Raw genomic sequence first — 21,038 nt, 5'->3', positions numbered from 1 at the left:
CCAGGCACCTCCTTGGGACACTCACTGCAAGACTGAGGGCTCAGTGCTGCCGCCTGGAGGATGTTTGAGGCCCACATCCTCCACTCCACACTCCCCAGGACTAAAGGAGGGACCTTCTGGGCACCACTCCAAGTACCCACCCACGGTCCAAGAGCTGGTGGAGAATAAAGCAAATGTTGGAATGATTTCTGGACCCACTCTTTCTGCCACTCCCTAGTCAATTCTGGGCCCCTCCAGGGTGAGGAGAGTAGGCACCCAGCAGGGTGGGGAGCTGAGTCCTCGGAGGTAGGGACTGAGTTCCTTGTCTCCTGCCCCTTAGCTGCTTCTGGCCACCTTCTCCTATAGAAGAAGAGAGAAAGCAAGGCCAAGACCTTCCCCTGTTTCCCTTCATCTTAGAGGGAATCCTCTCCTTAAGCTTGGTCCCATGGCTGCACCACCAACACCCCAGCACCCTCTTCCCACCCTGATGGCTCCTTTACAGTCTCCCTGGGGCCTGCCTGGCCCTGAAGCCTGGGACTACTCATGGGTCAGGCAGGTGGGGAGGCTTATGCCACCTCCCTTCTCCCCTCAGGGTGCCTGGCTCCTTCCCCAGGTCTGCCCTTCCTCCAGGGCCCAGAGGTGCAGAGCAATTACTAGCTCCTTGTGGAAGGGCCCCTGTGCCGTGGGCATCTCTTCAGCACCACCTCCCCCCTGCACCCACACCCCACAGCTAAGCTGGGGAAGGCTGGGGGTCCAGTGGGAGAGTGGGGAGGTGGGAACCAGGCTGAGACACACTGGACGAGGGGCTGGTGGGGGCAGGTGGTGCAGTCTAGTCACCTGGCCTCTCTTCCGGAAGGTCCTCCTCAATGGGGGGTGCAGGCTGGCAGCGGAAATGGTCGTTCCAGATCTTAAGGAAGGTTACTCGGAACTTGTGGATGCGGAAGGCATAGACTATGGGGTTCATGGCTGAGTTGCCATGCGTGAGGAAGATGGCGACGTAGATGAGGATGCTGGGCTTGTGGCAGGAGGGGCAGAAGAGGGTGATGCAGTTCAGGACATGCAGGGGCAGCCAGCTGAGGGCGAAGAGGAAGAGGATGAGGGCCAGCGACTTGGCGATCTTCAACTCCTTCCCATAGTACTTCTGCGGGTCGCCGGAGGAGGTCGACACCTTCTTGTTGAGCTGCTTGCGGATCAGGTAGAAGACCTCCAGGTAGATGAGGACCATGAGGAGCAGCGGGGGCAGCACCCAGACGAAGAAGTTGAAGTAGACCATGTACTCCATGCTGATGACCTTCTCAAACTCACACTTGATCACAGGCTCGCCCACACTGCCGTTTGCCACCCAGTCCTGTCTCACCTGGCTCAGGTTGTTCCAGCCAAACATAGGGGTCAGGCCCACCACAAAGGAGAGGATCCAGCAGCCGGCAATGGCCACTGCGGCCCTCCGGGGGGTCACCACCGTCTTGTACCTGAGCGAGAGGAGGGCAGAGTTAGAGCAGCGACCCCACCCCTGTGGTCTCTAGGAGAAGGCCCTCCCCACCCCAGGGCCCCGTGAGTTGGGAGGTGCATATCTAGGCAGCCGAGTCTTCAGGATCTAAGACTTAGGCCAGATCTTGCGATGCTTCTCCTGCAGAGGAAGGAAACCTGGTTAGGGATAACAAAAACAGTAACAGAAAATAACAAGGCTCTCCTTTAGGAGTTTCAATAAACATTAAAACACTGGTTGCCATAGAGTCAACTCCAACTCACAGCGACCCCATGTGTCTCTGAGTAGAACTGTGCTCCATGGGGTTTTCAGTGGCTGATTTTTCAGAAGTAGGTCACCAGGCCTTTCTTCCAAGGTGCCTCTGGGTGAACCTAAAGCACAAGCTTTCAGACAGCAGCCAAGCCTGTTAACTGTTTACACTACCCCAAAACCCAAACCCAAATCCACTGCCATCGAGTCAATTCTGACTCATAGCAACTTGCCCATAGGATTTCCAAGGCTGTAAATCTTTTCAGAAACAGACTGCCACATCCTTCTCCCACAGAGCAGCTGGTGGGTTCAAACCGCCAACCTTTCAGTTAGCAACTGAGTGCTTTAACCACTGTGCCATCAGGGCTCCATCCACTACTAGGGACTTCTTAATTAAGATTAAACCAAACCAAACCAAACCCACTGCTGTGAAGTTGATTCCAACCCATAGCGACCCTGTAGGACAGAGTAGAACTGCCCCACAATGTTTCCAAGGCTGTAAATCTTTATGGAGGCAGACTATCTCACCTTTCTCACGCAGAGTGGCTGGTAGATTCAAACCACCAACCTTTCAGTTATCAGCTGCGCACTTGACCACTGCGCCACCTACAATTGCTCACGGGTGCTTGGCCTATCCGCACTAGACATCTCATCATCACTTCACTGGCGTAGGAAAGCACTGGCAGAATGAGCGCCCATTTCACAGATGAGGAAACTGACGTTCGAACAGTCAAGTGATCTGTCCAAGTCCACACAGAAGGTGGCGGCTCTGCCCAGTGCTTTCTAACGCACATCTACACTGACCCAAACAGCCAGGTGATTAACAACCATCCCTTCCCTTAGGCCATATGACACAACTGCCATTACCTGCCCACAGCTCCCCTTCTTCTGGCCCTGGCCCATGCTCCCCTGCACTGCCCCATCCACCACCTCCATCTTTACCCTCCTGACCCCTCTAATCACTGCACAGTACTTACACCTGAGGGGCTGATCTCGAGGACACTAGGAACCAGCTCTGCAACCCCAAGCTAGTCGGGAATGATTCTTAGGAAAGGAAACTGATGTTCCTTGAGCAGTGGCTGCGTGCTAGATGCTTCCTTTCATTCACTCCTGAATGCATTTATGCGTTCACTCTGCAAACATTAAGTGTTTTCCATGCCAGGCATTGCTCTCTGTGCTGGGAATAAGATAAAAGGTCCCTGCCTTTATGTAGCTTTGATTTTGGGTGAAGAGACGGATAACACTTTAAAAGAAAGGAAATAAACCAGGCATTTAGAAGGAGCTGGGTACTTTGAAGGAGATAAACAGGATGACGTCCAGGAGCAGAGCTTTCCAGCCTTTTGAGAGCATCTGTACAGCACGCAGTAAATAGGCGAGGCTGCCCACGGGCCAGAAGGCACTGGCCACGGAGCTAGGCGCTGCAGGCCTCCCCCTTACCCCACTGAGGGCTGAGGGTTTCAATATCTCTGGGCTCCCCTCTTCCTTTAAATCAAAACAGCCCGCAGACACCGCATCCTATGCCCGCACACTGCCATGGTGTGAGTGCCCAGGCTGGGGTCCATCCAGCTCTGCTGAGAAGCTGACTCAGCGGCAGCAGTCTGCCCAGTTTGTGTGTGTGTGTGTATTTGTGTGTGTGTGTGCAGCTTCTGAGATGGATGGGGCGCCCTTCTGAGCACGTCAATAGCTTCTGAGGCCCATGGTGTGCCAGCGGGAGGCCCCAACTATCTGTAGTTCTGCAGGTTTCTCCTTCACTGTGATGATTCTCAAGGGCCCTCTCACCTGGACAACATCTCTCCTAGACCCCTCCATCAAAGCCCACCTGCTCCGTGAAGGCTTTACAGGGATGGGAAGGGGAATAGTTTGAAAGGTGGAGAAACCAGTTGTCTTCCGACCCACCTCACCTAGAAGACGAGCACTAGAAGGGTCTTGGGAACCTCACTTCTGATCTCATCATCGTTCCCTGGGGAAACTGAGGGCCCCAGCTGACTCCAGCCCTTTCTGTGTGGCGCTCCTCCCGCCTCGTGTTCGTAGGATCCTTGTTTTCACAAACAACCAAAGAGCCTTGAAAGCTGGCCAGTTCACTTGCGCCTCACTGAACTTCTTCCTTAAATATAATCCTTATCCTCACCCTCTTGCCGTCACTGAAGCCCATTCCCTACTGTTGGGTCCTCAGCAGAGTAACCAGGGTCTGGTGGAGCCTGAGAGGCATAAGCAGTTTGCGACTGGCTGCTAACCTAAAGGTTGGCAGTTCAAACCCACCCAGTCAAGAAAATCCCGTGGAGTAGTTCTACTCTGTAACACACAGGGTCACCATAGGATGGAATCAACTCAACAGCAACAGGTTTGAGGAGTTTTTTTGGTGCATACACTGCTAGTCAGAAGACCTGAATTTAGGCTCCAGTTCTGCAACCTAACAGATTAATTTCTTCTCTGTGAAATGAGACAGTGGCACCTGCTTCAGAGGGTGAGGATCAAACGTTAAGATGTTCTGTAAACACCTTATCAGTGTTGCTGTTGCTGGGTGCTGTCAAGTTGATTCTGATTCATATAGTAGCCCCATGTGACAAAGTACAACTGCCCCATCCTATTTCTTAAGCTGTAATCTTTAAAGAAGCATATCGCCAGGTCTTTCTCTCACAAAGCTGCTGGGTGGGTTTGAACTGCCAACCTTTTGGTTAGCAGCCAAGCACTTAACTGGTGCACCAGCAGGGCTCCTTACCCCACCAATAGGAGGTGCTATTGTAGTTATTCTTTGCCTGAGCTCTTGGCCTTCCGAGCCCCTCGAAAAACTCACACCTGAGAAAACTCCAGCATTTCCTGATGCTCAGCAAACACAGCCTGGTGGCTATGAAAACCTCTTGCTCAGGTCTTGTTCCGATGATGACAGTGTGCACCCCACATGCCCTCTCAGAAGTTCTGGCCACGAGTCTATGGGGAGAGAGCAAAGGGCCACACAGCATTCTGCGGAGAGAACAGAAGGCTGAGGGGCACTGCCATGGCTGTCCCAAGGCCAGGGCGGGGCTGGGCTCCAGGTAACCCTCGCCAGGACCACATGTGGTTGCAGCTGCAAAAGGAAGGAAGGAGGCCAGGCATCCCCATCACTGCCCATCACACCTACCGTTTATGTCACATTTATCCTTCACAGAGTCTTTTACATTCACGTCTCAGGAAATCCCCGTAACCACCCTGGGAGGTGAGCACCACAGATAATGGAATTTCCCAGATGAGGAACCCGAGGGTTACAAATGGGCAGTAATTTCCCTGGGTTTCCTGAATCCAAGACCAGTGCTCCTTCAGGCAAGCACCAGGCTGACTGTGGGTCGTTCAGATGTGGGGATGATTGGCAGACTGGGAATATCTCTTACCTAAGGGCTTTAAAATGGGAACATACTGACCCTGTTCAAAGAGGGTACTGCCAGAGACAGGAAGATGGGTGAGGTGATTGCTGGTGTTGCTGTCCAGCCTGAGGACAGGGCGTGGGTGTCTAGCCCAGGACCCACAGCTGGGCAATGATGACCTCCTGAGAGAGGGGATGGATGCTGACAGGGACCCAGGTGGTCAGAGGGAGGAGGCAACTTCTAACTACAGAGGTGTCTTCCACCACCCCTGCCTTCTCCCCCCTCACCCTGTCTGCCTGGAGCCCCTGGGGTTAAAGCTTTCCTGGGGCTCCTCCAGGACCAGGTCCCAGCAGGCCCTGGGGCTTAGGGTATCAGTTCTCATCTGTTTTTCTTGCTATTTTCTCCTTGGTGGGAAAGGGCTGGACCCAGGACCTTGCCTGGAGTCGGGGGGGGGGGGCAGGCTCTCACAGGAAGGGCTGCCTCCCAGAGCCAGAGGAGAAACTTCCTTCTCCCTACACGTGGGAAAGAGAAGCAAAGGCTACAAGACCTGAGGCGCAAATAGGGTAGGCCATATTGAACGCACCTCCACACTTGAGGATGTCCCTCCCTAAGTTGGAGTCCAAGGCCTCTCCACCCCCAGGGCTGTGCTGGGGACTGGCAGAGAGATGGCTGCCTCAGGAGTGTGCTGTCTCAGAAGGGAGGAAGAGAAAAACAGAACAGAGACATTAAAATGGTAAGTAGGGACTGCCCACAAGGCAAGCAGGGCATACAGCTCCTCAAAGATGTAAGTAAAAGAACCAAGGAAACCCCCACAACCTCCAGATTCTCCCTAACCACAGCGTAATATCCCACCACTGGTGAGACATTCCTTGGGTTAAGAATTGCCCTCTTGTTCACCCTTCAACCAATGATTGGACAGGCCCATAAAACCAAACGAGACTGAAGGGGCACACCAGCCCTGGGCAAGGGACTAGAAGGTAGGAGGGGACAGGAAAGCTGGTAATAGGGAACCCAAGGTTGAGAAGGGAGAGTGTTGACATGTCATGGGGTTGTTAACCAAGGTCATAGAACAATGTGTGTACTAACTGTTTAATGAGAAACTGGTTTGTTCTGTAAACCTCCATCTGAAGTACAATTAAAAAAATAATAATAATTACCCTCTCTCTGTGTTATCTTTAAAGCCAAGGGAACACTAACACCATGGTGTGAATTAGTTCAGTAGTCAATATCTTCTTCTTGCTGATGATAACATGAAAAGATTGGGTACCTGCAGTAATGGGGTGGCAGAGACCCTAAGAGAGGAAGGGAGAGCTTGAGGAAAGAGGTGCGGGTGGGGCCACCGTGGACTTTCTCAGGGTTGCCTAGAGCTGTCCTGACTGAAAAGAAAAGCATTTCATATCACAGCTCCTGCAAGAGTAAGTTCACTTTAGGGGTGGAAATTAGAGAATGCTGTTGTTGTTAGGTGTCATCGAGTCAGTTCCAACTTATAGCAACACCATGCACAACAGAACAAAACACTGCCCGGTTGCGCACCATCCTCACAATTGTTGCTATACTCGAGCCCATTGTTGCAACCATCTTGTTGAGGATCTTCCTCTTTTTCACCGACCCTCTACTTTACCAACCATGATGTTCTTCTCCAGGGACTGATTCCTCCTGACAACATGTCCAAAGTATGTGAGACACAGTCTAGCCGTCCTTGCTTCTAAGGGGCATTCTGGCTGTACTTCTTCCAAGACAGGTTTGTTTGTTCTTTTATCAGTCCATGGTATATTCAGTATTCTTTGCCAACACCACAACTCAAAGGCGTCAATTCTTCTTTCATCTTCCTTATTCATTGTCCTGCATATGAATGCATATGAGGTGACTGAAAACACCATGGCTTGGGTCAGGCGCACCTTAGTCTTCAAGGTGACATCTTTCCTTTTCAACACTTTAAAGGGGTCTTTTGCAACAGATTTGCCCAATGCAATGGGTCTTTTGATTTCTTGACTGCTGCTTCCAGGGGTGTTGATTGTGGATCCAAGTAAAATGAAATCCTTGACAACTTCAATCTTTTCTCCATTTATCACGATGTGGCTTATTGGCCCAGTTGTGAGGATCTTTGTTTTCTTCATGTTGAGGTGCAATCCACACTGAAGGCTTTGGTCTTTGATCTTCATCAGTAAGTTCTTCAAGTCCTCTTCACTTTCAGCAAGCAAGGTTGTGTCATCTGCATAACACAGGTGGTTAATGAGTCTCCCTCCAATCCTGATGCCAAGCTCTTCTTCATATAGTCCAGCCTCTCTGATTATTTGCTCAGCATATAGATTGAATAGGTATGGTGAAAAGATACAACTCTGACGCACACCTTTCCTAACTTTAAACCACGCAGTATCCCCTTGTTCTGTTAGAACGACTGCATCTTGATCCATGTACAGATTCCTCATGAGCACCATTAAGTGTTCTAGAATTCCCATTCTTTGCAATGTTATCCACAATTTGTTATGATCTACACAGTTGAATGCCTTTGCATAGTCATTAAAACATAGGTAAACATCTTTCTGATATTCTCTGCTTTCAGCCAGGATTCATCTGACATCAGCAGTGATATCCCTGTTTTCACGTCCCCTTCTAAATTCGGTTTGAATTTCGGGCAGTTCCCTGTTGATGTACTCCTGCAGCCGCTTTTGAATGATCTTCAGCAAAATTTTGCTTGCGTGTGATATTAATGATATTCTTCCATAATTTCCACATTTGGTTGGATCACCTTTCTTAGGAATAGGCATAAATATGGACCTCTTCCAGTAGGTTCGCCAGATAGCTGTCTTCCAAACTTCTTGGCATAGACGGGTGAGCACTTCCAGCGCTGCATCCGTTTGTTGAAACATCTTAATTGGTATTCCGTCAATTCCCAGAGCCTTGTTTTTCACCAATGCCTTTAGTGCAGCTTGGACTTCTTCCTTCAGTACCATCAGTTCCTGATCATATGTTACCTCCTGAAATGGTTGAACGTTGACCAATTCTTTTTGGTATAGTGACTTTGTGTATTCCTTCCATCTTCTTTTGATGCTTCCTGTGTCGTTTAATATTTTCCCCTTAGGATTCTTCAGTCTTGCAACTCGAGACTTGACTTTTTCTTCAGTTCTTTCAGCTTAAGAAATGTTGAGTGTGTTCTTCCTTTTTGGTTTTCTATCTCCAGGTCTTTGCAAGTGTCATCATAATACTTTACTTTGTCTTCTCAAGCTGCCCTTTGAAATCTTCTGTTCAGCTCTTTTACTTCATCATTTTTTCCTTTTGCTTTAGCTACTCGACATTCAAGAGCAAGTTTCAGAGTCTCTCCTGACTTCTATTTAGGTCTTTTCTTTCTTTCCTGTCTTCTTAATGCCTCTTGCTTTCTTCATGTATGATGTCCTTGATGTCATTCCACAACTTGTCTGGTCTTCGGTCATTAGTGTTCAACGCGTCAAATCTATTCTTGAGATAGGCTCTAAATTCAGGTGGGATATACTCAAGGTCATACTTTGGCTCTCGTGGACTTGTTCTAATTTTCTTCAGTTTCAACTTGAACTTGCATATGAGTAATTAATGGTCTGATCCACAGTCAGCACCAGGCCTTGTTCTGACTGATGATATGAGCTTTCCCATCATCTCTTTCCACAAATGTAATCGATTTTATCCCTGCGTATGCCATCTGGCAAGGTCCATGTGTATAGTCACTGCTTACGTTGATGAAAAAAGGTACTTGTAATGAAGAAGTTGTTGGTCTTGCAGAATTCAATCATGAGATCTCTGGCATCGTTTCTATCACCAAGGCCATATTTTTCAACTACCGATCCTCCTTCTTTGTTTCCAACTTTCGAATTCCAATCACTGGTAAGTATCAGTGCATCCTGATTACATGTTCAATCAATTTCAGACTGCAGAAGTTGGTAAAAGTCTTCAATTTCTTCATCTTTGGCCTTAGTGTTTGGTGCGTAAATTTGAATAATAGTATTAACTGGTCTTTCTTTTAGGCATATGGATATTATCCTATCACTGACAACATTGTATTTCAGGAGAGATCTTGAAATGTTCTTTTTGACAATGAATGCAACACCATTCCTCTTGAAGTTGTCATTCCTAGCATACTAGACCATATGATTGTCCAATACACAATGACCAATACCAGTACATTTCAGCTCACTAATGCCTAGGATATCTATCTGTATGCGTTCCAGTTCATTTTTGACGATTTGCAATTTTCCTAGATTCATAATTTGTACATTCCAGGTTCCAATTATTAATGGATGTTTGTGCTGTTTCTTCTCATTTTAAGTCATGTTACATCAGCAAATGAAGGTCTTGAAAGCTTGACTCCACCGATATCATTAAGGTCAACTCTACTTTGAGGAGGCAGCTTTTCCCCAGGCATCCTTTGAGTGCCTTCCAACCTGAAGGGCTCATCTTCTGGCACTATGTCAGACAATGTTCTGCTGCTATTCATAAGGTTTTCACTGGTTGATTCTTTTCAGAATTAGACCACTGGGTCCTTCTTCCTAGTCCGTCTTAGTCTGGAAGCTCAGCTGAAACCTGTCCACCATGGGTGACCCTGCTGGTATCTGCATACTGGTGGTACAGCTTCCAGCCTCACAGCAACACACAAGCCCCCACAGTATGACAAACTGACAGATGTGAGGGGGTCTGCAAATCCTGCATCCAAATAGGGCAGGGCAGAGGTAGCCATTGGTGCTTCCCTGAATGTCCTGGCCAGGCTGCTAAATGAGGAGAGAGAGATTCTGGAGGCTAAGTGAGGAGGGAGTCCAAAAGCCATAGTTAACTAGCCGATAATAAGGATGGCAGCAGTGGTGGCTCAGCGGTAGAATTATTGCCTTCCATGTGGGAGACCCAGGTTCTATTTCTGGCCAACACACCTCACGTGCAGCCACTACCCATCTGTCAGTAGAGACTTGCACGTCATGACGATGCTTAACAGGAACTTCCAATCTAAGAAATAATAGGAAGAAGTGCCTGGCAATCTGCCAGTTAATTGGCCTAATGTGTCTAGTGCTTCTGTTCTACCTCCTAGTTCACTGCGTGGTACCTGGGGCCTTAAAAACTTGCACGCAGCCCTCAAAGACGCAATTGGTCTCCATTTGCCTGAAGCAACAAAGGAAGAAGGAGAGTCAGGAACAGGAGGAGGATACGGAATATGTGACTAATTGCCTTCTTTGCCACAAGATCAGATGAACTGAATGGTGCCCAGCTACCATTACTCAACATTTTGATCAAAGATTCTATAGAAGGATCCTGATCAAAGGGGGAAAATGCAGAACAGAATTTCAAATCTCATAGACTCCAGACTTTCTGAAGCCATGGAGAGTGGATGAACCTCTGAATCTACCGCCCTGAGATAATCTTTAAACCGTAAACCAAAAATACCCCCTGAAGTCTTTTTAAAACAAAACAATAGTTTAGCTTAACTAGTAAAGAATCTCTGCCTTGAGCATTATGCTCTTTTAAGAACTATCTATACAGGATCAAATTGACAACAGCAACTTGAAAGACTAGACAGGAACCTTAGGGGGCACTGAGTTTATGTTAATAGGGGAGGAACGATTCAGAAAAGGAGGGTGAGAATGGTTGCACAACTTGAAGAATATAATCAGTGTCACTCAGTTGTACATGAAGAAACTGTTGAATTGGTGTATGTTTTGCTGTGTATGTTCTCAACAACAACAAAGTAAATGTAAAAAATAAAATAGAATAAAAAAGAGATAATAGAAAAAAAAAATTCTATGCAACACAATGGTCCAATTCACAACGAATCATGGGGATGATACAGAACCAGACAGCGTTTCATTCCATTGTGCATGGGGTTGCCTTGCATCATGGCTAACTCAACAGCAGTTAACAGCAACAATCACAAGACAATAATAACAATGATAACAACGATGTTGATAATTGTTTTTGTCATTACACCATCAGTTTGCAGCGTTGGGGTGACTTGCATGTTGCTATGATGCTGGAAGCTCTGCCACCAGCAATTCGAATACAAGCAGGGTCACCCATGGTGGACAGGTCTCAGTGAAGCTTCCAGACTAAGACAGACTAGGAAGAGGCCTGGCAATCTACTTCTGAAAATTAGCCAGTGAAAACCCTATGTATTACAACAGAATAATGTTGATAATAGCTGACATTTATTGCATGATTTCTGTTTTGGGCACCGATTTTATAGCTACCTCAACATAGTCCTATCAGTTAAGTACTACAATTATTTCCATTTTCTAAATGCAGTAGCTGAGACTCAGAGAGACTAAAAAACATGTCCAAGGTCACTCAGCAGGTAAGAGGCAGAGAAGGAATTTCTAAGACCGAGATCTGTCCGAGTCCAAAGCCCATGCTGGACCCTGCTCTGCCATCTGAGAAGATAGAGGAGGAAGGAGAATCGGATGGTAGGGGCCCAGAGTAGGAGAAGAGAGCTGTGGTTAGGGCCCAGAAGGGAAGCCTCACTCCTCCAGGAGCCCTCCTTGGACTACGTAGCTTGGAGGACACTGTCTTACCCTGCCTGGGACCCTAACTCATCCATTAAAGTCCGACCTCTTTGTGAGCCATCAGCCTGGTATGTTCATGAGTTCCTAGGGATTTAGTTGTTGACAGTCTTGTCCATTTAGTTGTTGGCTTCCACTGGGGGCAGCTGAGCAGTTGAGTCACTAAACATACTCACTGAGCGCTTTCCAGGTGCCAAGTACTAGGTTCTGGGCTCTGGAATGTGGAAGTAAACAGGCACTCACATTCCAGAAGCAGGGAGACAGACAACAGATACGTAAACAAACCAGATCATTTCAGAGAGTGAAAAGATCTACCAAGCGAAATAAATGGGATACCATGAGCGGGAGGGATGGGGCCGGGGTGCTGCTGATGTGGGCTGGGTGTTTGGGATGGTCACTCCGAGGAGGAAAGTGTAAGCTGATCACCGTACAAAGGTCTGGGCAAAGCCCACCCAGCTGAGGCCCAGCCAGTGTCCAGGTGTGGAGGCAGAGTGGGCTTCAAGGGGCAGAGTGGGCTTCAAGGGACGGAGGGTTCACGTGGAGGAAAGAGCTTCAGGATCAAGGCTGGGTCAGGTCAGAGAGGGGCAGGGATGACCACCTAGGACCACGAGGCCCACAGGAAAGGTGCTGAGGTTTATCTTAAGTGCACAGGGAAACCATTCTAAACAAAGGGGTGTCATAATCCAATTTCTGTTTTTAAAAGATGGCTTGGGTGGAGAATTACTCCACAATGAAAAGAAATGAGCTATCAAGTCACGAAAAGACATGGAAGAAACTTAAATGCGTAGTGCTAAGTGAAAAAGCCAGTCTGTTAAAGTTATATACTGTCTGATTCCAACTACAGTGAAACTGGTAAGAGCTGGAACTCAATGGGGTGCCTTGGGTTTCCGGGCCTCGCGACTTTTCCGCCTTTGATAGGGTCTTACCACTTTTCTATCGCTCTCTATTAGTGGAAAATGTTTGAGTTTTCCTTCTCTGACTTGCTTCTATCTTACACAGGTTCCACCTTTCACAGGTTTTACTGTATATGACATTCCGGAAAAGACAAAGTTATAGAAACAGTGAAAAGACCGATGGTTGCTGAGGGTTCCAGGGGAGAGGGATGAATAGATGGAGCACAGGGCATTTTTAGGGCAGTGGAACTCTACTGTCTATAATAGTGGGCACAGCACTACGCATTTGTCAAAACTCATAGGACTGTACAACACAAAGGGAATCTCAATGCAAACTATGGCCTTCACTTTTACAAATAATGTACCAACGCGGGCTGATCAGCTGTAACACGTGTACCACAGGAATGCAAGATGTCAGTAACAGGAGAAACAGCATGCAGGGGTGAAGGAGTGTATGGGAATTCTCTGGACTCACTGCACAATTTCTCTGTAAACGTGAAACTGCTCTAAAAAAATAATAAAATATATTAAAAAGAAGAAGAAAAAGATTACTCAGGCTGCTGTGTGGCGAAGGTACTGTGGAAGGGAAAGAGCAAAAGCAAGAAAACCAACCAGGAAGCCATTTTAGTGTTCAGCCAAGAGATGAAGGCAGTATGGTCTAGCTGGTGGCAATGCAAGAGGGAAGAAGTAAATGGCTTTGAGAGCTATCTGGGGACAGGGCCAACAAAACCTGCTGCTGAGCTGGGATGTTGGGGTGAGGGAAAGAGAATGAGTTATCCTGACCACTGAGTGGAGGGTGGTGCCATCCCCCAAGTCTCCCTAAGGAGTCCTTCCCCTTATACTGGACCCCACCCCACACTAGTGGAAATGCCTTTGTGTGCATATCTGGGCACCTCCTATCTCAGGGCATTTGCTCTTCCTGCTCATCTCCTCGAGATGTCTAAGAAGCCCTCCTTCAGGTCTCAACTCAGATGTTGCCTCCTCAGTCTAGATTCCCTGACCACTCTATTGAAATAGACCCCTGCATCTGAAATCCTCTCGCCATGTTTAATTCTCTCAATAGAGCTTACTGTTTCATAAGTACATGTATGTGTCTACAAATACATGTACATACATACCACACCTAGAACATACATACAACATACATAGTTCCTGCATTTGTTACCTGTCTCTCTCTAGCAGAGAGGAAGCTCTGTTAGAACAGAGCTTTAATTTTGTGTCCCTTCTGCATCCCCAGTACCTTGAACAGTGCTCAACGACTGTGCTGAATGAATGAATACACGTAAAAATAGAGAAGCGAGTCCATACATCCATTTATTCAGAAATGATCAGAGAAGCTGCCATGTGAGTACACCTCAGGGAATAGAGAGGAGGACTAAATAGTAGGTGCTCAATTAGAGATGGTCAGATTGAAAACAAACAGCCCTTACCCTGGAACAACACCATGTTGTGGATGAGAAAAATCACCCTCTTGTTCATGCCTGCTGCACTGGGAGCTGCAGGGAGTCTGCTGCTGAATCAGACACCTACCAATCGCTGCTTATGTCCTGTGACATAAGGCCGCTGTGATGAAGACCTCTTATAAGAGGTGTGAGCAAGAGCCACCAGGCACCAGTCAGCAACTAACACATCCTTGGCATCTAATCTTGCTAATCTCAGCAGGAGTCCTTTGCCCGAGCTCTGTTCCCGGTTCTCTGCTCCATGAATAGTCCCCTTTCATGGATGAGATCATATCCAGTGGAGGCCCCACTCTGCACAGAGGGTGGCTTCTCCCTGCTACAGCCTCAGAGGAGGGCCTGCATGGACACCACGGGGCAGTTTGGGGCTGACCTGAGAACATGAACAACACACCTTAGAGGAGGGCCTGCTTGGACACCATGGGGACAGGTTTGGGGCTGACCTGAGAACATGAACAACACACCTTAGAGGAGGGCCTGCTTGGACACCATGGGGACAGGTTTGGGGCTGACCTGAGAACATGAACAATATACCTTAGAGGAAGGCCCGCTTGGACACCATAGGGACAGGTTTGGGGCTGACCTGAGAACATGAACAACACACCTCCTTAGAGCAAGAAGAGCTCAGAGGGCCGTCAGAGATGAGCAGGCCCTGGGACCAAGGCGGGCACAGGAGCATTTGACAGAGAAATGAGGAAGGGTGGTGAGGTGGGGTGGGGTAGTAATAGAGGTCCTAAAGAACTCCTTTTGATCTACAGTCCGAAGAGCCACTCTGTCACTGGACAAACAAGATGGTGAGATGGTCCTGAAGCTACCTGCCCTCAGCTTCTACCCCCACCCTGCCCTGCTCTGCATCAGACCCCTGCAATCTGCATTTCCCAAGCTCTTGGGTCAGCTGGGTCAATGGAAGCATTGGTGGGAGACTGGAGGGCAGGGGCGAGAATCCAGGGTATTTCTATCTCTCTCTCTCTCTCTGTCCCAGTCATGTCTCAGGCCATGGTTACATCTCCTCCTGGACTCTAGCCCCCACCAGACAGGCCCAGCATGGTTCCAGCTGCCATCAGCTGACACTGGCTCCCGGGCTCCAGGAACATCACCTCATCCCTTTGCCTCTTCAGCCATGGGGTAGCTTCCTGTTGTTGCTCATCTCTGGGTTCTCTCACTGTCCTGTTTGCCTTCTCAGCTGCTTCATCACCTGTGTAACCAATCCCTGGCATAAAAAGCCCTCAAGTGTAGACACCTAAAAGGATTTCCGTGCTCCTAGTTAAGAATCCCTGGGTGGCCAAATGGTTAAGCACTGACTAACTGAAGGGTTGGTGGTTCGAACGCACCCAGAGGTGTCTTGGAAGAAAAGCCTGGTGATCTGCTTGTGAAAAGTCAGCTATTGAAACCCCTCTGAAGCACAGTTCTACTCTGACACACACGTGGGATCCCATGAGTCAGAATCAATTTCATGGCAACTGATTAGTTAGACCCCAGCTGTCTGGGAGTGAAGCTGGAGCAGGAGGGTTTGAGGGTAGTCATCACAAAGAACTCCTGCCAGAGGTCTGAGACAACTGACCAGAGTCTTAATAAATTCATGGTGACTCAGATGAGGAGAGAGAATCCACATGGTGAGTCTGGAAAAGGCTAAAAACATGATTCTGTATGGAGGGAAGGGTGATGAAACCTCCTGTCAACTACTGAGGCCAGGGCAGGTTCCTCAGGCCTGGCTGTCCCTGGGCAGAGGGGCCAGGAGGCTGAGGGCTGCTGGGAGCTGTAAGGGGTGGGCACGTCTTTGCAATCCTGCCTTCTGGACAGTCAGGGACTGAATAATTCCACCTCCCCTGCCCTTGCCCTTGGCATCTGAGAAGGAGCTATATTTCTTAGCTCTGACCCACCGCCTTCCTGCCTCCCTTCTTATCAAGGATCTCAGCCACTTGTAACTGGAAACTTGGGTCTCAAAGCCAGAGAAGTAAGCTTTTCAGGCTATTAAACTACTTCCTGCAGAGAAATTCTTCCTCCCAAAGGAGAACAGGAAACCAGATCTCATCAAAGGCACTCGGCACACTCCAGGGCCAAATATTTAACAGTAACATTGCCCAGGGGAGTCTGGTTCAGGGGCTCTGGGGAGGCAGCCAGGGTGCCTGGGTCTAGTCATCCTGCCTGGAATCCTGCTCCCTTTGGCCCTGTGGTGTCACTCACCACCTCTGGACACCAGTATATACCAGTCCCCAGAAGGGGGACCAGTCTGGCACCCCTGAGGACAGCCTGTAGGAACAAAGAGTGGAGGCGCAGACGTCCTGAGCTCCTTGAAAGAAAAGAGCTAGGTAAATTGATTAGGTTATTTGCGTAATGGGCCTTGGAAATAGCTCCTGGTCACTTTCTGAGACAAATAACTTTGCTGGCTGGCTGGTGGTAAAGACAATTAAGTTCATTTATGTGGCTCGATAAGGTCGCTAATGTGAACATCTCCCCCACTTACCCTCCTTCAGACTCAGAGCCCTCTTTCTGGGCTCCGGGTGAGAGCAGAGGAAACAGCTCTGACCTCAAGAAATTCTCAGTCTGATGGGGGAGGCAGGGCCCCTGAGCCAAGGGAAGTCCCAGTTTGATGGGAGAGTGGCACCTGCTAAAATACACGAGGTCAAAGTCCTGGTGTAGGCCCCCAGGCCCAAAGCCCCTACAGATAACTGGCATCGTGGGCTCTGCCACACACCTGCATGCCTGGGGACGAGGCATCTCCTCTCTAGGCGTGTTCTCTCATCTCTATAAAGAGGGGTTTGGTTTACTCCGTGGCTCTGATCCAGAGGAGGCTGCAGAGGTGGGGTCTACAGAAGGAGGTCTTCAGAGTTTGGGGGGCACATTTTCAAAGTCTATTTGCCTACCACCTCCCACAGCTTTTCCCCAGTCCAAGGTGTAGCCAATATTCTACACGCCCCTTGGAACAATGCCCTAGGTGGTTTGAAGATACAGCTGCTCCCCCCAGCCCATGGAAAGGCCGCTGAGCCCAGTGCAGCCCCACATCCCAGAAGGGAGTGGTCCTGGAGGAGGAGAATGTCTGACCTAAACTGTAACCAGGAAGGGGACCCAGACCTCAGCATTCCCAGCCAATCCCTGCTCTGAGATTTGGGCCAAACAGCCCCACCTGCCGTGGGTGACTTTCTGAGTCATCTGGTGGGACGGGAAAAAACACCCCATCTATGGACAGATTTAATGACCTGTGAGTAGCTGGCGCAGTGAGGCCTTACTGGGATGACCACGATGGTCAAAGAGGCAGAATTCCTTTTCCGGCGAAGCGGAAAGAACTTACGCTATGGGGGAAGGGAGGCTGATTGGTGCATTGGCTCCCCACAGGCCTCTTGGGCCTTTGCAGAAAGTCCCCTTACGAGAGGTAGCAGAGAATCTGACAGCCCGGGCTAGCACACCTAGAGGGCAGGCCTGGAGGGACTGGAAACCTGCAGAACTACCCCGGCTGAGAGAGTGCAGAGGGGCCCACACTGTCCATTGAGGGGGCTTCTGAATGCATAGCAGTAACATCAGGAGACCCAAAGGAGGGCAGTGCTCCCTTGAGATATTTTGGTATGGTAGTTGGTGGATCTGGGTTCCGGTCTGGGGTCTGCCGGGCGTGAGCTGGCCTTGGGGGAGACCCCTCCACATTGGGGCATCCATGTCTTCATTGGATGATGAGCTGCTCAATGACATGTTTTCCAAGCTCTGGACAGGTCAAGGTTCCCCTCTGCTGGAACGTGTCAGAATCATCCTATATAGAAAGCTGTGCTCAGAGCTGGCAGAAGAGAGAGGAACACAAAGAGCAAAGCTCCTGCCGCCAGTATGGGGAGGAGCAGCCCGGGCCTCCAGCTGAGAGACATGTGTAACTCTGCAGAAGGGAGTCCCCACTATAATGACTTCATGAGCCTGCTGGGCGCTCCAGGGAGATTGGGAGTAACACGGAGTGGAAAGAGAAATAAACAGTATTTGTTAAGTGAATGAATGAAAGAAGTGTGCTTTGGAGTCAGAACTGAGTTCAGACTGTGGCTACATCAGTAAACAACTCATGGCCTTGAGCAAGTATAACATTCTTTGAGCCTCCGTTTCCTCCTTGGCAGGCTGGGATAAGAAGACCAGCTTTGCAGGCTCATGGAAGAGGAGGCTGAGTGCAGGTAACCTATCTAGACACTCGATGAATAGTAGCAAAGGGTGCCTACTGTTATCACCACTGCGAGGACACCTTGTTTCTACTGGAAAATACCCTTGAGTCAACTCTTAAAAAAAAAATTTTTTTTTTTTTTTTTTTTAACAGATACAAAAGAGGGCTCAAGGACATAGACAAGAAGTTCCTTCTGTTTCACTATGGGAGGTCAGTCCCATGGCTCTAGTTTCTATTTTGCAGTCAGCTCTCCCACCTAATTCAACCCTGGTACACAATGAGCCTGTGTTTCCTGATCTGCCCCTGCTGAAGTGTCTGAGCGTGGGGTGGGAGTGGTGGGGGTTTAGAGCTGGCTCAGCCCAGTGCTGAGCCCTGGATGACCTAAGCAAAGCTCTCAAAGTCGGTGGCCAGAATGGAAGCTGGAGATTGGGGAAGGCAGACTCGGGGGGGCCTATGCCCTTGTGTCCACCTCCCCCTGAGCATCTCTTGGCCTGTCTGCAACCATGGGTACTCAGCATCTGCCTGAAGGCCTGTTTCCACCAAGGGACCGTAATCCAACCCACCAGCTCATAGACTTCAGATCACCCCAAAGGCAGTTGCCAAGGTGGGGACACAGGAGGCAGGTCTGACGTCCTAGTGCGGAAAGTCAGAAGTTACCAGAGGAGCTGCCCTCCCAGACCTTCCCTGGCCTGGAACAGAGGAGATGCTCTGCTTTGAGGAGGCAACTGCTCTGTTCTTATTGTCCTGGGCCTTCCGGGGTCCCTAAAGTCCACAGCCTCTAGCCCTCTGCTCTAGAGAAGATGTGAGAGATGGCAGGAGGTGGGAGAAGGATAGAAAAGACAGGGAGAGCTCTCCACCTTGGAAATCTTGCCAAAGAAAGAGTCCACCCCAACCCTCAGATCTCCATTCCATAGCTGGTACTTCTGCATCAGAAAGTCCTTTGCAGGGTCTAACTTCAGTCCCTCACGCTGCAACGGAACCCAAGGTGGTGCTATTCTTGGGGCCTGGAAAAAGCTGCAGTCACATTCTCTCAGGTTTGGCCTGTCCCCCTGCCTTACATCCAGGTCTATGGGATTCTGAACCCAAGCAACAGCTGTAACCACCGTAGCCTCTGGAAGTTTCCTGTCATCCCTGCTGGTGTCTCCTGATGCTTTCTCTGCCTTACGTCCCACTGCACAGGTCTTCACTGAGCTCTGCAGCTTACAGTGGCATTTACAGGAAGCTGGAGGCTAGGCCCAACCAGGAACCAGTTCTTGCCAGCCAGCAGCCACCCCCGCACAAGGCAGCAGCCCATAGAAGAGATGAGCGACAATTGCCTGCCCTGAGCCCCACCCCCAACTTACCACTCCCATGTCCCTGCATTTGCTCAAAATTTTCCCCTCTCTTCTGCCTCAACTCCAGGGATGGACTGGGGTGAAGAAGGGGCCAGGATACAGGGAAGGTACAGGGATACCCAGGCTTGCCCAAGTAGATACAGGTAGGACGTGGATCCCTTTCCCAGGACTATCCAAGATGTCGGATCTCGCTCCTTCTCCCCATGGGGGACAATCAGTAAAATTCTTTGTTTTCCTCCCTGCATGTAAGTGCAAGCACCCTGAGGGCAAGGTCCATGTCTCGTTCAATGCTGCTCTCCAAAGAGCTACCACAGTACTTGGAGCCCTTGGGTAGTGTAAGGAGTTAAAGTGCTCGGCTACTCACCAAAAGATTAGCCATTCAGATCTACTCAGAGGCACCTCGGAAGAAAGGCCTGGCGATCTCCTTCAGAAAAATCAGCCACTGAGAACCCCAGGAAGCACAATTCTGCTCCAACACACGTGGGGTCACCACGAGATGGAGTCGACTCGGTGGCCACTGGTTTAGCACGCAGGAGGTACTCAGTAATACTGAGGAAGGACAGTCGGAACGATGGTGAGGGGAGGCCAGGCTGAGGCTTCTCGCTGAACTCAACAACAACCTCTCCGTCTGCAGGCAGGCAGTCCCGCACCCAGCTCCCACTGGGCCTTGCAGAGAGAAGGTCCTGCCTCAATCGCCAGCCCCAATACATCAAGGTAGAACTGCAAGTCTAACCACACCTCCTCCTGCTGCAGGACTAGCCCATTTTCCTCGCTGCCAGCCCTGTGTGGAGGTGGGGAACAGTTTGTTCTCCTCCTCGGTGGGAAGCTGGCCTGGGTCCCTCTCATTTGCACGGAGAGAATGGAGTGGCTCGTAGTGGCTGGCAGCATCCCAGGGCAGGGGCCTGGCAAGGCAGTCTGGCTGAGGGCTGATCAATAAACTCCTTTCCCACCCCTTCTCCCACTTCGGCAAAGCCTATGTAAATCACGCACAGCTGCCGGGACCCTGGATGGGGGAATCTCACATTACGTACGATGTCTGTGGGGGAGGAGAGAGCTTATTAAATCAAAGCCTTTTCTTTCCATCCACCATTCACGAAAACTTCAAAGTACAGAGCTCAGAGCTGGAAAGAGAAAATGCAGAGAGCTGCAGTGATGGCCCCTGGGGAGCTTAGCCGGGCAAGAATCAGACAGGATGAGCCCTGAGGCCACCAGGGGACGTGAGCAGTGGCAGCAGGGGGCACACAGCGTGACGGGCACAGAGGCACCTTCCCTCCCACACCTGATATAACTAACAGCAATCTGGGCCACTTGGAAGGTCCAGTTCGGGGGCTCCAACTTTCAAGTCTCATGAAGGCCTCAGTGCTCACATCTCCACCTCCCCCAACCTCCACCGCTGGAGTCACACTGATTGGCCAGGGAATCAAGTGGATCAGGGTAATAATGCGACAGGCATAGGAAGCCAGTGTTCAAATCTCACCCCCACCTCAGACTTGCTGGGTTAGCCAATGGCATCACCTCTCAAAACCTTCACTTCCTCGCCTGTAAAGTGGAGCTAAGATTGGCCCAGCCCACCTCCCAGCATTTCCATAGTTACCACTGGACATGGAGTTTTGCATACAATCTCTCACAATCATCCTTCCCACAGATGAGGAGACCAGGGACTTGCC

The 21,038-nt window shown here is 49.6% G+C and overlaps 1 protein-coding gene across 3 annotated transcripts in view; it reads right to left on the bottom strand.

The window, feature by feature from the left end:
- Positions 1 to 199: 199 nt before the first annotated feature.
- Positions 200 to 21,038, bottom strand: part of ADORA1 (adenosine A1 receptor) — a 46,011-nt gene continuing 25,172 nt past the window's right edge. For all 3 annotated transcript variants that reach the window (XM_049858079.1, XM_049858080.1, XM_049858078.1), the window contains one exon: positions 200 to 1,448. In XM_049858079.1, coding sequence (XP_049714036.1) covers positions 809 to 1,448 — 640 coding nt within the window. In that variant the 3' untranslated portion in view covers positions 200 to 808. The remainder of the gene's footprint in view (positions 1,449 to 21,038) is intronic.

Source organism: Elephas maximus, chromosome 18, assembly GCF_024166365.1.
Source record: "Elephas maximus indicus isolate mEleMax1 chromosome 18, mEleMax1 primary haplotype, whole genome shotgun sequence".
Lineage (NCBI taxonomy): Eukaryota > Metazoa > Chordata > Mammalia > Proboscidea > Elephantidae > Elephas > Elephas maximus.
Note: the sequence above shows the minus strand (reverse complement) of the source record. Positions and strands in the feature narration are given on the sequence as shown.